Below are 17,252 nucleotides of genomic sequence, written 5' to 3'. Positions count from 1 at the left end.
GGCTCAGGAACAGGGATGGGGGTGGAAGCTTGTTTAGCCTGGCTGCGGGTGACTATTCCCACCCTCTTGGCTAGCTTCACATGGTTGGCCAAGTCTTCCCCCAGCAGCATGGGGATGGGATAATTGTCATAGACTGCAAAAGTCCACATTCCTGACCAGCCCTTGTACTGGACATGCAACTTGGCTGTAGGCAAGGTTACAGACTGTGACACAAAGGGTTGAATTGTCACTGTAGCCTCCGGGTTGATGAGTTTGGGGTCCACTAGGGATTGGTGGATAGTTGACACTTGTGCCCCAGTGTCCCTCCAAGCGATAACCTTCTTTCCGCCCACTCTCAAGGTTTCCCTTCGCTCCGAGGGTATGAGAGAGGCATCTGGGTCTGGGGATCTTTGGTGTGATTGGGGTGTAATGAACTGTAATCGGTTGGGGTTCTTGGGGCAGTGAGCCTTTATATGCCCCAGTTCATTACATTTAAAACATCGCCCTGCTAAGGTATCACCGGGGCGATGTTGGTTGGTGGAGACTGGTGTGGTGGGGTGAGAAGGCGTCTGGGGTTTCCCTTGGGATGTGGGTGGGGCCTTGGGTTGTCCCCGGTGATAAGGTTTTGTTTCGGCTTGCCCCTTCTGATATTCGCTCCAACTGCTACTAGCTTTTTTCTTTTCTGTCACCTCCACCCATTTGGCTCCAATCTCCCCCGCCTCGGTTACAGTTTTGGGCTTCCTATCTAGGATGTACCTTTCTATTTCCTCAGGAACACCCTCTAAAAACTGCTCCATTTTTACTAGGGAAAGCAGATCTTCCAGAGATTTAACATTTGCTCCTGATACCCAGGCATCACAATTTTTGTCAATGTGGTAGGCATGCCGGGTAAATGACACATCTGGTTTCCACCTTAGGGCTCTGAACCGCCGACGGGCATGCTCGGGTGTTAGCCCCATTCTGAGTCTGGCCTTGTTTTTAAAAAGTTCATAACTGTTCATGTGTTCCTTAGGCATTTCAGCCGCCACCTCTGCTAAGGGTCCACTGAGCTGCGGCCTCAGCTCTACCATGTACTGGTCTGCAGCGATGCTGTATCCAAGGCAGGCCCTTTCAAAATTTTCTAAGAAGGCCTCAGTATCATCGCCTGCCTTGTAGGTGGGGAATTTTCTGGGATGGGAAGTGGTACCTGGAGAGGAGTTGCTAGGATGGGCTGATGCATCCTGCTTAGCCCTTGCTGCTTCCAGTTCATGCTTCCTTTCTTTTTCTCTCGCCTCCTCTTTGGCTTTTTCCAGCTCCATCTCTCTCTTGTGGGCCTCCTCTTTGGCTTTTTCTTCTCTTTCATGGGCCTCCTCTTTGGCTTTCTCTTCTCTTTCATGGGCCTCCTCTTTGGCTTTTTCCAGCTCCATCTCTCTCTTGTGGGCCTCCTCTTTGGCTTTTTCTTCTCTTTCATAGGCCTCTATTTCAAGTTTTTTAATTTGAAGCAGTCTCTGATGTTTTCTTTCATTTTCTTCTGCTTCTAGTTTGGCCAGTTCTATTTTGTTAGCTACTTCTTTGGTAGTCATTTTCCTGTTTTCTTGTGCTGGGTCACACCCCTCTGCAGTTGACTGAAACTGGGATGTACTTAGCTCTGGCTGTTGCTGAGTTAACAGAGACTTTCTAACTAGCTACTCACGAGGATGTAAAAAGAAAAAAAACAATTCAGCTTGTAAATTCCTTTTACCAGTCAAAGTTTTCTTACTTTGAACCCTTCTCTTAACAAAGGCCCTCATTAAAAAAAACTTAACACCTCTGCCTTCAGGCAAGGAGAGATAAGATATGCATCTACCTTCAGCTCTGCTTTCCAAGCAGCTAGAAGGAAAAAAAAATCTTACTGGCTTTTGGGTTTAAAACGATCTCCACCGCTGTGCCACCATGTCAAGGCTGTATCCCTACTTTGAACTTTAGGGTACAAATGTAGGGGCCTGCATGAGGACTTCTAAGCTAACTACCAGCTTAGTTCTGGTCCGCTGCCACCATTCCCTTCCCTGGGAAGCTTTTAGAAAACCTTTCACCAATTCCCTGGTGAATACAGATCCAAACTCCTTGGATCTTAAACAAGGAGAAATTGACCCTTCCCCCCTCCTTCCTTTCACCAACTCCTGGTGAATACAGATCCAAACCCCCTTGGATCTTAAAACAAGGAGAAATCAATCAGGTTCTTAAAAAGAAGGCTTTTAATTAAAGAAAAAGGTTAAAAATCATCTCTGTAAAATCAGTATGGAAAATAACTTTACAGGGTAATCAAACTTAAAGAGCTCAAAGGACCCCCCTCTGTCTTAGGTTCAAAGTGTAGCAAACAAAGATAAACACTCTAGTAAAAGGTACATTTACAAGTTGAGAAAACAAAGTAAATCTAGGACGCCTTGCCTGGCTTTTGAAATAAGAGAGACTTGTTTAGAAAGATGGGGAGAACCTGGATTGATGTCTGGTCCCTCTCAGTCCCAAGAGCGAACCACACCTTAAAACAAAGAGCACACAAAAGCCTTTCCCCCCCCCAAGTTTTGAAAGTATCTTGTCCCCTTATTGGTCCTTGGGGTCAGGTGTCAGCCAGGTTACCCGAGCTTCTTAACCCTTTACAGGTAAAAGGATTTTGGAGTCTCTGACCAGGAGGGATTTTAGTACGGTACACAGGAGAGCTGTTACCCTTCCCTTTATAGTTATGACACCATTGTTTTGTTGTTCTCTGCAGGATGTTTTCATTTTTGCTTGGTTGGTTGAACTCTCCAACTGACTGACCTCCTGAGGAACCGAGAGAGAGAGACAAGCTACACTCCGTGTCGGGGTCTGTTAGTGTCTGACTTCAGCAGCGGCACTGGATAGCCCAGGGAGCAGCTGAGCAGTGCCTTTTTCACCTCTCCCTGCCATGGACTTACTGCTTCCAGCTGGTTCGCCTGTGTCACCTCATGGGACCGGTCGCCCTCTGCAACCTTTGATCGCCAACTCATCTTTGCTGACAGATAACACTCACCCCACCTCTGCCTCAGCAGCCTCCTAACCTTCATCAGAGCACCTGCTCCCATCCCTTCCTAGCACTGCTCTCCCATTGGCTAGGGCAGTGGGATGCTGCCCTGTCTCCCCATCAGCCCAGGCTGAGCTGGGGAACCCGAACCCCTCCCCCCCACACACCGGCTCGGGGTTCCGGGGCTGGGGACACGTGGATCGCTAAACGGGAGGGTTGCGTTTCGTGCCGCTACACCGGCAGGCGCTTTGCACCGGTCCCCGGCCGGGGCGCCGCTTCTGCCGCCTCCTGAGTGCAACGTACATTGGCGGGGGAAGGGAAATGCTGCTTGTTAGCGGCGGTGGGGGAAGGGCAGGCAGGGAATGGGGCGATCAGTGGGGTGGGGGTAACACGGGAGCAGGGAATGGGGCGATCGGTGGGGTGGGGGTAACACGGGGGCAGGGAATGGGGCGATCAGTGGGGTGGGGGTAACACGGGGGCAGGGAATGGGGCGATCAGTGGGGGAAGGGCAGGCAGGGAGTGGGGCAATCACTGGGGTGAGGAGGGCAGGGAACAGGGTGACTGCTGGGGTGAGGGGGGTGACTATCAAGAGCAGCTCCGGCAGCCTCCCCTGTCCGTCGGGAAGTGGGGCGCTGGGGGTCAGACGGTCGCTGGCGGCGCACGGGACATGGGGGAATCGCACCCCCCGGTGCTGGGCACCCGCTGCCCCCGCACACACCCCGCGTGGAAGGGGGTTTCTCACCGGCCCCCTTCGCCGCCTCTTGGGGGGGGGGGGGTTAGTCCCTGAGACCCCGCCCACGGGGACCAGGCTCATGGGGGCGGGACGGAGCTGAGCGGCGGCGGGGGCTGGGCGGCTCCTGCCGGCTCCCGGGGCGGTATAAAGCGGCAGCGACCCGTAGGCTCTTCCTCCTGCGATCGGTGCCGCTGCCGCTTCTCCCCCTCGGGCTCAGGTCAGTCCCTGCCCCGGGCGCCCCCAGCCTGCCCGGAAGCCGCAGCTGGGCGCATGGCGGGGCTGATCCCGCCACGGCACCTAGGAGCCGCGACCCCTCCGCGCTGGGCGCCCCTGGGTGGGCTCCGGCCCCTGCGCCGCTTCGCTGCCTCTGCCCTGGTGACCCGAGACCTGGGGGGCGGAGGGGGGGAATTGCCCCCCCCCCCGGTTCTCCATGAGCTGTAACGTCTTGCTGCGGGCGGCGCTTGGGGAGCGGGGCGCAGGGCGGGGCGCGCCCGGTGCGGGCGGGCTCCCCGCGGGATGGTTTCTGGGGCTTCCCTTGCGGAGCTAAAGGTCTGGAACGCGCTGCCCCCGTCCGGCACGAGAGCGCCCCGCTGCCCCGCGGCGTTGCAACCTCTGTCTGGGGTTAGGTGCGTGGGTTGGGGGGAGGCTTCCCAACGCGCCTAGAGGATTTAGGACCCCAGTGCCCCTCGACCCCCCACATCTGCCCTCCTGTTCCAAGGACTAGCCCAAGTCTTCGCTCTCAAAGCAGGGCTGTCTAAGGGAGACGCCGATCCACCCCGCGTCTGCCCCAGGATGGCAAACTGGGGCTTGAAGTGACTCGCCTTGCGCTTGAAATCCCTAGTCACGTGGGCGAGACGATCCAGGTGTTGATCCGCGATCCCTGATCCACCCTGGGCACAAGACTAGTGGGGCGGGGCTTTCCCTGCTTTTTGTCTTGGCTTTTTCGTGCTGTTTGATTTCCTGCGGGCTGCTGCAGTGACCGGCCGGTCTTAGCTGGTTCTGATCCCGGGCACTGATTGAGATGGAACCGCAGAGCGGGGTCTCCGTGCAGATCAATACGCAGCGGTTCCGGATTGATGCTGGATTACGTTTCCTTTGCATGCTGGCCCCTGTTCAGATGCCACTTTTGCGTCACTGTCCTATCTTGAATACTTGCAAAACTTAAACCTGTAGCCGTGTGAAATGTACTTTGCTCCAATGTGTGCTCTCCTCTCCCTCCCCAGGATAAGGATTATGATTATCAAGTGTCTTGTTTCTAAACGAGTTTCTATGGAAAACCAGGGGGATCAGATAGTCGTTGCACTAAGCAAATTTGACGAGCGGGACACCTTTAGAGAATCCTGATCAAACAGCAGTCGTCCTGAATTACTTGACTAAGGTAACGCTTCAATATACTGTCCTCCGTAATGCTTTTTGGCTGCATCTGACAGATTTGGTAGCACTCTTGCCTCTGGGGCTAAAGTCTGAGCACTAATTTCATAAAACAAATTGGGCTAAAACCTAATTGTGACTTGGTAGATCCGTGCTAGGTGCCTCTCGGTTAAAAGTCTCGTCTTTCAGGTGGGATTGTTAAAAGGAGTTCTACTCATGAATGCAATTTTGCAACAAAAAAACTTCAAAAACAGACTCCAAAGAGAGACTGCTGAACTTGAATTAATATGTAAATTAGATACAATTAACTTGGGTTTGAACAGAGACTGGGAATGGTTGGGTCATTACACTAATTGAATCTATTTCCTCATGTTAAAATATCCTCACACCTTCTATGGGTCATCTCGATGATCACTTCAACGTGTTTTTTTTTTTTTTTTTTTCTCTCTCTCCAATTGATTGGCCTCTTACAGTTGGTCTGGCTACTCCCACCTTTTCATGTTCTCTGTATGTATAAATATCTTCTTTCTGTGTGTTCCATTCTATGCATCCGATGAAGTGGGCTGTAGCCCACGAAAGCTTATGCTCAAATAAATTTGTTAGTCTCTAAGGCGGGGTAGGCAACCTATGGCACATGCGCTGAAGGCAGCACACAAGCTGATTTTCAGTGGCACTCTCACTGCTTGGCTCCTGGCCACTCGTCCAGGAGGCTCTGCATTTTAATTTAATTTTAAATGAAGCTTCTTAAACATTTTAAAAACTTTATTTACTTTACATATAACAATGGTTTAGTTATATATTATAGACTTCTAGAAAGAGACCTTCTAAAAAGTTAACTGTATGACTGGCACGCGAAACCTTAAATTCGAGTGACTAAATGAAGACTCGGCACGCCGCTTCTGAAAGGTTGCCGACCCCTGCTCGAAGGTGCCACAAGTACTCCTGCTCTTTTAACTCTACGAAGAGCAGCCTAACCAGGTTTGAGGTTGGTGGTCTGATTGCAGTTGCTGATCACAAAATGAGGGCTGCATTACTGGTCTCTAATTTATTACACTGCAAGTCTCTTTAATATGTGGAGTCCATAAATCCAAAGTCTAATCTCCAGCAACTAGAGGGCTGTATATGAGTCTATACCTCTGTGAAATGGTCGTTCTGCAAGATCTCAGACCACGTGTTCTATCCTAGCTTGACCAACAGCCCTGTTTTCTACAGGGACTTCAGGAGGCAATAAAGCGGTGCCCTTCTCTCTCAGCCTTCTAACCAGTGGAAATATTAATTTAGGGTGAAAAGCAACAGAGGGTCCTGTGGCACCTTTAAGACTAACAGAAGTATTGGGAGCATAAGCTTTCATGGGTAAGAACCTCACTTCTTCAGATGCATTTAGGGTGGTAATTACCCCATTTAGAGAGATGTCAGCAAGAAAACACCCTGCTGCATGGAGGGTGACTGGGTGACAGTTCTCAGTTCCTGTTGCCTCATCTCCAGCCATGATGTGGTTACAATGGGGAACCCCACCCATGTAGGAAAATTTTAGTGAAGGCCACTGCAGATCCTGTCCACACTGGGACCAGAAGTGTCCTACCCTAGCTAGGATTGTGCTCAAGCATGGTGGCTACTAGCCGGCTGCTACTGCAGCTCTCTCCACTGGACTGGCTTGTCTGAGAACCTCCTTTTGAAAGTTTTATAAAACTACAGATGTGGGCGTGATTGGTTTTTAAAAAGCATTCACTGTTGGCCTAGCTCTGTGCCCACTGGAGCAGAGTAAGGCCAATGCTGAGGGATATGGAAAAATGCCACTCGTAGACAACACTAGAATTCCTGCCATGCCAGGAACAGTCACCTGGCAGCTTGATCTTAGCATCCTAGAATATCAGGGTTGGAAGGGAACTCAGGAGGTCATCTAGTCCAACCCCCTGCTCAAAGCAGGACAAATACCCAGACAGATTTTTACCCCCATTCCCTAAATGGCCCCCTCAAGGATTGAACTCACAACCCTGGGTTTAGCAGGCCAATGCTCAAACCACTGAGCTATTCCTCCCCACCCCCATTTTCTGGAGTACGTGGGACCCAACTGTTACCACGATCATGTCCCAGCTCTGCTGGAGTCCATTTGGACACACTATTGAAATGCAGTTTGCTGCTATCTGCTCAGATAAAGATAAAGGCAGGTTTTATCCGTAATAGGGGATTCCTAGATCTGTGACTGGCCTCCCATCTGGGTAGCCACTGGTCCCATCTACATCAATTTCTGTTTAGGGGGGAGAGAATCTACAGCTTGATTCTGGGACAGGACGTGCATTGGTCATGGAAACGCAGCCAGCAGAAACTGTACTCGGATACGGATGTTCTCCTGACGCCAGTGTGTATTGGACTAGTCCTACAGCTAGACATGCCTATATGTGTATGCAATGTCAGAGGGTTTTCTTTTAGGGACACAGGAATTGCCATAGCAGGGTGGGCCAGTATTGGGTCCACTTACTGCAGCCAGACACTAGCTTATGGATCAGTACCAGGTGCTCTGGAGAAAGATACACAAGAAACCTGATCACGGACAATAACCCTGACATTCCTGTGAGGGACTAACAACCTGTAACGTTTTCCATCTAAGGCTCTCAAAGCACTTCACAGGCCCCAATGTTCAGATTTGTGTCTAAATACTACAGCTCTATCGAGGTGCCTCAGTCTGGATCTGTTTCGATGCCTGTTTAGGGGCACTTTAGACTGAACTGTTCTTTACAGCACCCATGAGAAGTCGTTCCAGTTTGGTACGTTGGTTTCCCCATCCGCAGGGAGGCTAGGGGTGCGTCTACACTGCAGCTGCAAGCCTGCTGCCCAGCACAGGTGCTAGCTTCATTGGCGCCAGCCTGCTAAAACTAGCAGCGAGGGGTAGCAGGTCGGGCAGGTTTGAACGTGGGTGGCTAGTGTCCGATGGGGCCAGGCTATTTTTAATGCGCTAGGTCGAGTAGCATTGTGCTGTCCTTGAGCACTGCACCAGCTGTTGTGTAGACTCCTCCTAAGTGGCTATTCCGGCAGAACTGAGAATAGAGCCCAGACTGAGATTTCTAGTCCTAAACTTTAACCACAAGATCATCCTTCCTTTGCTGGACAAGAATCTTCTACCACCTCCTCTTGTAGCAGGCTGCTTTGCGAGCCCCTGCAGTCAAACTTTTAATGATGTGATCACTCCATCATGGACTAGGGCTTCTTTCCCCACCAGATCCCTGTGGGGAGCAGCTCTACCGTGGTCACAGTTAATCCAGTTTTTCTCTCTGAATGTGTTCGGTGCTCCTGGATATTATGAAGGCTCACGTTGGTGTATGCTTATTTTGTGGGAGTTCTCCCTACACGGCTCTGAAGTTTCCAGGCTCGTTCTGTATCTGTGCTTTTTAAAACGACTTTGATCTGTGCAAAGTCAAGCTGTGGAATTTTGATCCCTTATATTGGTCGCTGTCCCACGGGGGAAGGGCTGCGTGGTTAAAGCTGTGTAACCACCACGTGGCAACCACAGCTTGGACAATGGCAGCCAGGTTTCTCTGCTGGTCACAGCCTAGCAATCGGTGCACCCAGTCAGATCTGAGCTCCATGCTCGGCTGATGCATGTTGCATCAACCCCATCAGTCACTAGGACAACAGTCTTTCAGTGGAACAAAACAATTCTTTAGAATCTAGCTGAGGGTGGTTAGTGATGTCATTGTATGGGGAAATGTTAGCCACAACTGGCGAAACAAATAGCCTTCATCTCCAGCTTTCCGTCCGCGTGGGTTACCGGGCTTGACTTGCCCTGGATCCTGATGCCGCCCTACAAGCACGTCTGCCTCCTCCGCCCTGGTTTTGCACTGAGGCTGTGCACCTCAGTCTGGCATCCAATGGTCTCATCAAAACAAACTTGGAAGAACTCGCCTCCTGTTTTAAGGAACTAAAAATAAAAATGTTGTTACTGTTGAATGAAAGCCTGACCAGACAGACCCAGAGTGGGGGTTGGGTTAGCGATGAAATCGCCTGCTAATCCTCTTCAACGCCCCAAAACTTTTTTTTTTAAAAACACATGATGGTTGCTTAGTGCCAAATTCCCTATTTGCAGGAGTTTTGCAAAACTCCTGCTCTCAAGAGCGGGGAAATGGATCGCTCAGGGCAGGTCTTGCATGGCCCAGATAATAAACACAAATGTACCAGATGCTGACTACTGGCTATTTCAGCACAGTACCCTAAACTCTAAGGAACAGTATTCAGTGTGGGCCAGAGTGGAGGGGGTGTCTCTCAAACCCCCAGAGGTGGTAAATGCAGACAGGATAGGTTACATTTAGCTAGCCGGTTAGTAACCTATTTAAGCAGCAATGCCTTAACTCCTCTCTCTGCCAGATACTTAAATGTGTTTAATCCAAGTTTAGCATGGAAGCCAAATCAAGAAGGCAGTGTGGTCTAGTGGTTAGAGCAGGGAACGTGCAGCCAGGTTTCCTGTCGCTGCTAGTCTCCGCTCTGCTGTTGATTCTGACTCCATTTGCCCATTTGAAAAACGTGTGTTACGAATGGCAAAAGCCCTCTGCCTGCCTCTCCTGCCATGGGATAGAACAGGGGTAGGCAACCTATGGCATACGTGCCAAAGGCGGCACACAAGCTGATTTTCAGTGGCACTCAGTGCCCGGGTCCTGGCCACCGGTCCGGGGAGCTCTGCATTTTAATTTAATTTTAAATGAAGCGTCTTAAACATTTTAAAAACCTTATTTACTTTACCTATAACACTAGTTTAGTTATACATTATAGACTTTTAGAAAGAGACCTTCTAAAAACGTTAAAATGTATGACTGGCACACGACACCTTAAATCAGAGTGAATAAACGAAGACTCGGCACACCACTTCTGAAAGGTTGCCGACCCCTGGGAAAGAAGCATCTCCTCTTGGAATACATGGGAGTCACTTGTATCCCGTGGTGGGAGAACCAGATGCCAGGGGTGGCGCGTTGCTTAATGTGTGTGGAGATCCTTGGCGGACGCAGTGTAGAAAGTGGTAGGGTGTGACCCAGATTTTAGAGCTCTATTTACCACTCCTGTTTCTGTCCCATCTAGACTGGAGCAGAGTCCGTTTGTCTTGCCCTTCGCTACATCGGAACGCAACTTGCCTCCTTTCCGCTCCTCGTGCATCACTTGGCTTCTCCAGAGCTTCTCAGAAGCTTGCAGAATGGTTGGATTCAAGCCCACCGATGTCCCCCCAACAGCCACGGTGAAGTTTCTAGGGGCTGGGACGGCCGCGTGCATCGCAGATCTGATCACCTTCCCCCTGGACACGGCCAAAGTCAGACTGCAGGTGAGAACTTCTGTGCACACGCCTGCAGGGGTCTCGAGGCCCATGCTGAGCTCTGTCTCCTTGTGGCGGACGCGGCTTGAGCTGCTTTCGCTGCATGTTGCTGAGCAATGGCAGACGTGCCTTTAGTATTTAATCTTTAACGACGTGTGTTCTCAGCCAGCCCCTGGCCAGTCCAGTGAGCGTGCTAGAGTGTGGGCCTAACCAATGATGCTGCCACCACTTTCCTTGGGCAGTAGTGCCACAGTCGAATACACTTTAGTGTAGATCCCAGGCTGCTTCTGATTGTCTGTCTGAATTTTCCTTCTTCCCATTGGTCCTAGTTACACCCCTTTGTACTGCCCCCTCCTTGGTGTGTACCCCTGTAACAATGTGTAGTCCACTCCCCACCCCCTAGCCATTGCATAACTAAGCTGGGCACGTTTAACCCTCCAACTCTTCCCTCCGGCCATGGGGCTGATCCTGCAAGGGGCTGAGCGCTTCTTGTCAAGCACTGAGCACGCCCATGAGCCCCACCGCCGGGGAGTGGGGGGGGGGGGGCACCGCGCCTCTCCAAACGAGGCCCTTGGATTGGAGGAGGGGGAAATGAAAGCTGCTGTGATTTGTCTAAAGCCTGAGCCAGCTTTCGTGGGCATCGAGGGATGGGCTGCATGGACCTCTATGGCTGTGAATTGGGTTGGGCTCTTTGTGAAAACCCGGTTTGGGTCAGTGGGGCTCTGAGACTGGCTTTTGCACTCGGCTCAGATTTGCGGTGATGGGGCTTCGTTCATAGTTTAAGGCCAGCAGTGGGGGTGTCACTTGCTATGGGGCTGGGTGGGCAGTTGCTCCCCCAGACTCTTCAGAGCTCATTTAAATTTAACCCTCTGCCCCTTTGTACGGGGCACTGGACGTCGGCCCAGACCCAGGGTGCCGGGACACGGCCCGTTCTGGCTGTAAGCTTGTGCTACTGTCTGATGCGCTGTAGGCAGCCGGTGCCCCCCTGACTCACCGCTCTTTGTTTGCAATTTGTGTTTTAACAATAAAGGACCCAAAGGTGCAGAAAAGCCCCCGGTCTCCAGGAGGGGAATCCGGATCACACTTCAACGCAGGCCGCTCGTGGGCTGGGGTAGTGAGTTGGGCCAGGGCCTCAAATCACTGTAAACCTCTTCATCCCATTCTCTCTTGTACAGATCCAAGGAGAGACCAAGTCAGCAGCTAACACAAAAGCTGCTCAGTACAAAGGTGTCTTTGGCACCATTGCCACCATGGTGAAGACGGAAGGTCCCACGAGCCTGTACAACGGCCTGGTGGCTGGGCTCCAGCGTCAGATGAGCTTCGCGTCAGTCCGTATCGGGCTGTATGACTCCGTGAAGCAGTTCTACACCAGGGGATCAGAGCGTGAGTGCCCGTTAGCCTCCTTTAACTTGGTGTGGGCCTTTGTCTCCCTCTAGTGGCTGGAGTGGGTAAAGGTTTGCAGCTGCTATGGCTTCCAAGCTAATGGGCCAGGTCCTCTAGCTCGGGCAATAAAGGCTCCTGCTCTTCCATCCAGAGGTCGTGGGTTCAGTCCCGGCGATGTGCCCTGGAGGGTCTCCATTGCAGTGGGGTTAGCTGTGCTGAAATTAGTTTCTGTTGGGGTCAGGTGGCAGTTGGGCTCTGCTGAGAGATCCCAAGAGAGGCCTGTGTATTTACAGGCACTGTCCTAGACAGCCAATAATGGAGCCGTGTAGAGGCTCGGCTGTGCACACGGCTGCTTGTGGTGGCGGCAGCGGTCGCTACGTGAGGGTTAGGTGTAGCTCCAACATCCTGAGGGGAAGGATGGCTTTGTGGGTAAGGCCCAGGGAAGAAGGAGGTTTGGGAGCTGTTCTCTGTGGCATTGGGGTGAGTCACTTAACCCCGCCTCTGCTTCTGTTTCTCAGTTAATGGGGATAACAGTACTCGAGGGACTCCACTCCTGGGGGTAGAGCAGGCTAGGAAAGGGTGGAGAGGAAGCATGGCCCAGTGGTTAGAGGGCTAGTCTGGGCCATGGGAGACCAGCGTTCAGTTCCTCCTTCTGCCCCAGGCTCTGTGTGACATCTGCCCACTGGGTAACAGCCCTGCCCCCACCTCACAGGGGTGCTGGGAGGTGAGACACTAGATTGCAAGGGGCTCAGATACAGAGCACTGACTGGGGGCCATGTGCGGACCCAGGACAGAAGCTAAAACCCTGTAGAGTCAGCAGCTCCCCTGGGTTAACTTGACCTTCCTTTCTGGCCTCTCACTCTCTTCTCTGCTCTCTTCACTAGGTGCCGGCATCGGTAGCCGACTCCTGGCTGGCTGTACCACCGGAGCGATGGCTGTGGCCATTGCCCAGCCAACGGACGTCGTGAAAGTGCGGTTCCAGGCCCAGGCCCGAGTGGAGGGTGGCAGGCGATACCAGGGGACTATGGATGCCTATAAGACCATTGCCAAGGAGGAGGGACTCAAAGGGCTGTGGAAAGGTTTGTGTGGTTCCCGAATCCTCCGTGGGAGGGGCTGGTTCTAAACCAACACCCAGTTCAGCTATACTACCCAAAAACCCTGCGGCAGCAAGTCTCAGAGCCTGGGTCAACTGACTGGGGCGTGCACTACGGGGCTACAAATAGCAGTGTAGACGTCCCGCTGGGTTTCAGAGCTCGAGCAGGAGCATTTAGGGTGACCAGATGTCCCGATTTTATAGGGACAGTCCCGATTTTTGGGCCTTTTTCTTATATAGGCTTCTATTACACCCCCAACCCCCATCCCGATTTTTCACACTTGCTGTCTGGTCACCCCAGGAGCATTTACACGGCTGTTTTTAGCCCTGCTGCCTGAGTCAGGTGGCCTGGGCTCTGAGTCTTGCTGCCGTGAGCTTACGCAATGTAGACGTACCCAGAGCGTCCGTTTCGCTGACAACTTTTTTCCTTGTCCTACAGGAACATCCCCCAATGTGGCCCGTAACGCGATTGTGAATTGCACGGAATTGGTGACCTATGACCTGATCAAGGACATGCTGCTCAGATACAACCTCATGACCGGTGGGTGTCAGGCCTGCTTCAGCAGGGTCCCTTAAAACTCTGGCTCGCCAGTGCAGGATGCTGACCTTGTGTCTGATTGCTGAGTGCTTTCAGTTCAGACTTCACCGGGCGGTGAGGGGGCTAAAGGCCATCCAGGGCTAGATACGGACGGACCCAATTCTGACTGAGAACGTGGGATCCTAATCTTAAAAAGGGAGATTGTGACAGTCCTAAGTGAGAACTGGGAAGTCATGCCAGAGTAACGTCTGCTAGCGCGTTCCTGCCTGCACTGAGCAATCGCTGGAAATCAGCCGGCTTTACTCAGGCACTGTAAATATTGCACAGCTGGAATGACCCCCCCCCCCCCATCTCCTATTGCATTGGCCAGAAGAGGTGCCTGGCTTATTCTCCCCTGCACAGCTGGAAAAGAGGGGCTGCTGCTGGCTCAGAGGGTGGAGTGAGAAGAAATAGTCCCAGGCCACAAGGGGCTAGTGGAGCCAGTCCTTGGCTGCCGTGCAGGGGGCAATGGCAGGTGGATCTAGGTAGCAGCAGATCCATTGGCTCTAGCCTGGCCTGCTGGGAGATTCCCATAGAGCTTTGCACCGGACATGCAGGGCTGCCTGCCTCCTGGACAGGCTCCCAGAAAGTCCTGTGGAACTGCACCAGGAGGGAGGGGGTCAGGGAGGGAGGGTGTGCTGCGGGTTGTCCCCTAGTGAGCGCTCTGGCAATAGTGGTGCTAGATTAGCCCCCGAGCAGCTGTGGGCCAGGCTACTGACATGCATGCTCAGGCACCCGTCCCCTCTCCTGTCTGGCAGATAACCTCCCGTGTCACTTCACCTCTGCCTTCGGGGCCGGTTTCTGCACCACGCTCATTGCTTCCCCCGTCGATGTAGTGAAGACCAGATACATGAACTCTGCCCCCGGCCACTATGGAAGTGCCGTCAGCTGTGCCCTCACCATGCTGAGGAAGGAGGGGCCCATGGCTTTCTACAAGGGGTGAGTAGAGAGTTCGAGCAATAGGAGCTCTATGCCACCCACCTCACGTAGGGCTGTGTTGGGCGTACCAGCGTCCCTGCACCTGCCACTGAAAGGCAACCACCTCTGAGGTGGAGCCCCAGCAGCTGATCTGTGCATGGCAAAGCTCTGCATTGAGACCGCAAGCGAAAACACCCCAGGCTAGGGAAGCTGCAAGTGTTGGAGGATTTTAAAACCTTGGGCTACAGAATGGTTCTGCTTGGAGGATCTGAAGCCCGTGACTTCAAGTGTGGGGCTCCCTGGCCCAGGCTAGCACATCAGGACCGAACTGATACCCACAGGAGCACTGGGAGGGGGAAGGGAAGAGGATGGAGCCATCCTTGGATGGACCTGTTCCCAGCGGTGACCAGCCTTTCAGAGGTGGATCTGGACGCCGGTGGCTGAGTTGATGGGGCAGTTGTATTTCAAAGGAACCATGTGCAGGAAGGGCCCGTTCCTGATTGTGGATCTGTTCCTGTGTGGTCCAGGGGCAGCTCTGCTGATTCCATACTAAAGGAGTAAACCAGCAGCAAGCAGTGTGAGCCCTGCAGAGCCAGCCCAGCCGCTGGAGCGCTAGCTGCCCTATTCTCACACTTCAACAGAGCCCTAAGTTGGGCCATGAACACCTGGAGGCAAAGGGCTGCCACTGGTGTGACCGAGGGAATAACTGAGCCCTCCTTGCTGGTGAGGTATAAGGAGGGAAGGGTCTAGCTTGACTGATTCCAGGCTAGCTGTCAGCATTGCAAACTCTGACCGCCTTGCTTAGAAACTGAACCCGTTTGACCTGCAAATTAAGATCCATGGAGCCCCGTCCCACCTGTTCTAGTCGGTCTGCAGCTGAACTGCGCACACAGGTGAGACTGATCTGGCTAAATCCAGGTGTCCAGTTCCCTGTGGAAGCACTTTAATTCACATCAACTTCACTCTCACTACCTTATCTCCTCCTGGGGCTGCCCCATGTGTGGGGGAGTGAACCAAAGGCAGAGATCTGAGCAGTCTCCACCCACGGCACTGGCTGTGATTCTTCTCCCCTCTCGCTGGCTCTAGGTTCATGCCCTCGTTCCTGCGGCTGGGATCCTGGAACGTGGTGATGTTTGTGACCTACGAGCAGCTGAAACGCGCTATGATGGCTGCCCGTGGCTCCTGGGAGGCCCCTTTCTGAGCCTGCCACGTCTGCAACCTGCACCCATGGCAGGAGCCCTCGCTAGCACGGACTGTCCTGTCTGCACCCAGAGATTGTCTCCAGACTCTTCCAAGCTGCCTCCAGCCACTAACATGTCGGCCTCTAGGCTCTGAGCTTTTTATTTCTGCTCATCTTCTGGAACAAAGCTGGGCCTGCAGGGGAAGAGCTGTAGCTGTACTCCCCTGGGAGTGTTGACCCTTTAAATTGGGGGGGTTGTTTTTAATGGCAAGCTTGCTTCTTCCAAATGTACCATTTCTCTCCCCTGCCGTGCCAAGATCTGATGGACCTAGGCTGATGAGACCCTCTGAGCTGTAGTGCAAGAGGCAGGAATTGGAGTTAGCACCTGGGATGTGGCAAAGCCCTGTGTCAGCAGCCTGGTACCTGGCAGTAAAATCCCTCAATCGGGGAGTGAGATCCTTCAGTTGGATCATTCCAAGGGCTAATCACTAGAGCCAGCGCGTTCAGCCTTGCGGGCCTGGCCTGAACATTCCGCTGCCTTACTCTGTATTTCGGTGACTGACTAAGTGCTTGACTTTCCCAGCTGCAGAGCTCTCGACTCCCATCAGCTCAGCAGAAGGGGCAGATTCTTGGTGCCTTTGGAAGGCCAAGCCACTTCTTTGCATGCCTGAATCAGGATTAGGGGACCTGACTTCTAGGCACCAACACTTTAAAATGCTGGCCTAGAGCTTTATGGAGCAGCTGTTCCCAGGTCTAGGCAAGGAGTAAGGATTCTAGTGCAGTGATGCTGGGAAATTGGGGAGGGTGGGTCAGGCAGGTGATGGGTTTTTAAGTCCTAGTACCTATTTATTTTATTTTTTTTAAATGGAGAGAATGTTGTTAGGCCCCCAAGTTTCCTGCTGTTAACACTGTTGTGATGGGACAGCAGCTGCATGTTCATGTCTTAAAATAAAGCTGGAGTCAAACTCGTCACCTGCTCCTTGTCTAAACTTGCTTTGGAGGGGAAGATTGAGCTGCTGCTTTTTGCTCAGGAGTGTATCGAACTGAATGGGCCTTCACCTGCAGCCCTCGGGCTTTGGGTGCCTGACTAGAGCACTTCCTGAAATGGGGCCCCTTGAAGGGGGGTGTCCATCTGGGCACCCAAAATCACCAACTGGGTCCACTGAGCCCTTTTTGCTACAACCAGCCTGCCTCTCTTGGCACAAAGGGTGGGTTACGATTTGGAAGGAGAGGCTGTTGGTCTGGTCTTCTTGGTGACCCCTCCCATTCAGCCCCTAAGGATGATCCAGCAGTGACAGGAGCTGAAGTCAGGAACTAGATCAGAGCTGAGGCCCAGCTAGCTCCAACAGTGGCTAACAGCAGCTGGTTCAGAGGAAGGTTTTAAAACCACCCAGTAGCAGATATGCAATTCCACCCAACAGCCTGCTCCCTACCAGTTAGAAACTAGCTTAAACCTGAAGCATAAGATTACATGTTGCTATCATTGATTATAGCATCTCCTATGTCAAGTGATCCTACCATGTTCTTGGTGACTTCCTGTGGCAGTGAGTTCCACAGTCTAACTACAGGTCGGGGAAACAGTTCTTCTGATCAGTTTTGACTTTGCCCCCTTTTGACCCTCTCCTGGTGAGAGGCAGGCAATGCCTCTGCCTATTCTGTTAGTAGCCCTCCCTTTAGTACTGCCCCTTTATCTGGCAGGGCCCAGGGGATGGAAGTAGAGTGAGAGC

At 52.5% G+C, this 17,252-nt stretch overlaps 1 protein-coding gene across 1 annotated transcript; it reads left to right on the top strand.

Moving 5' to 3' along the window:
- The first annotated feature begins 3,883 nt into the window (after positions 1 to 3,883).
- On the top strand, positions 3,884 to 16,489 carry LOC135881063 (dicarboxylate carrier SLC25A8). The gene is made up of 8 exons (XM_065407565.1): positions 3,884 to 3,927; positions 4,934 to 5,088; positions 10,146 to 10,383; positions 11,550 to 11,757; positions 12,642 to 12,836; positions 13,290 to 13,391; positions 14,186 to 14,366; positions 15,432 to 16,489. The coding sequence occupies exons 3-8, from the start codon at positions 10,258 to 10,260 to the stop codon at positions 15,544 to 15,546; spliced, it is 927 nt and encodes a 308-aa protein (XP_065263637.1). The 5' UTR covers positions 3,884 to 3,927; positions 4,934 to 5,088; positions 10,146 to 10,257; the 3' UTR covers positions 15,547 to 16,489.
- Positions 16,490 to 17,252: the final 763 nt, after the last annotated feature.

The sequence above is a fragment of the Emys orbicularis genome, chromosome 1, assembly GCF_028017835.1.
Source record: "Emys orbicularis isolate rEmyOrb1 chromosome 1, rEmyOrb1.hap1, whole genome shotgun sequence".
NCBI lineage: Eukaryota > Metazoa > Chordata > Testudines > Emydidae > Emys > Emys orbicularis.
The sequence above is the reverse complement of the archived record's forward strand: the minus strand, read 5'-3'. Positions and strand labels throughout refer to the sequence as shown.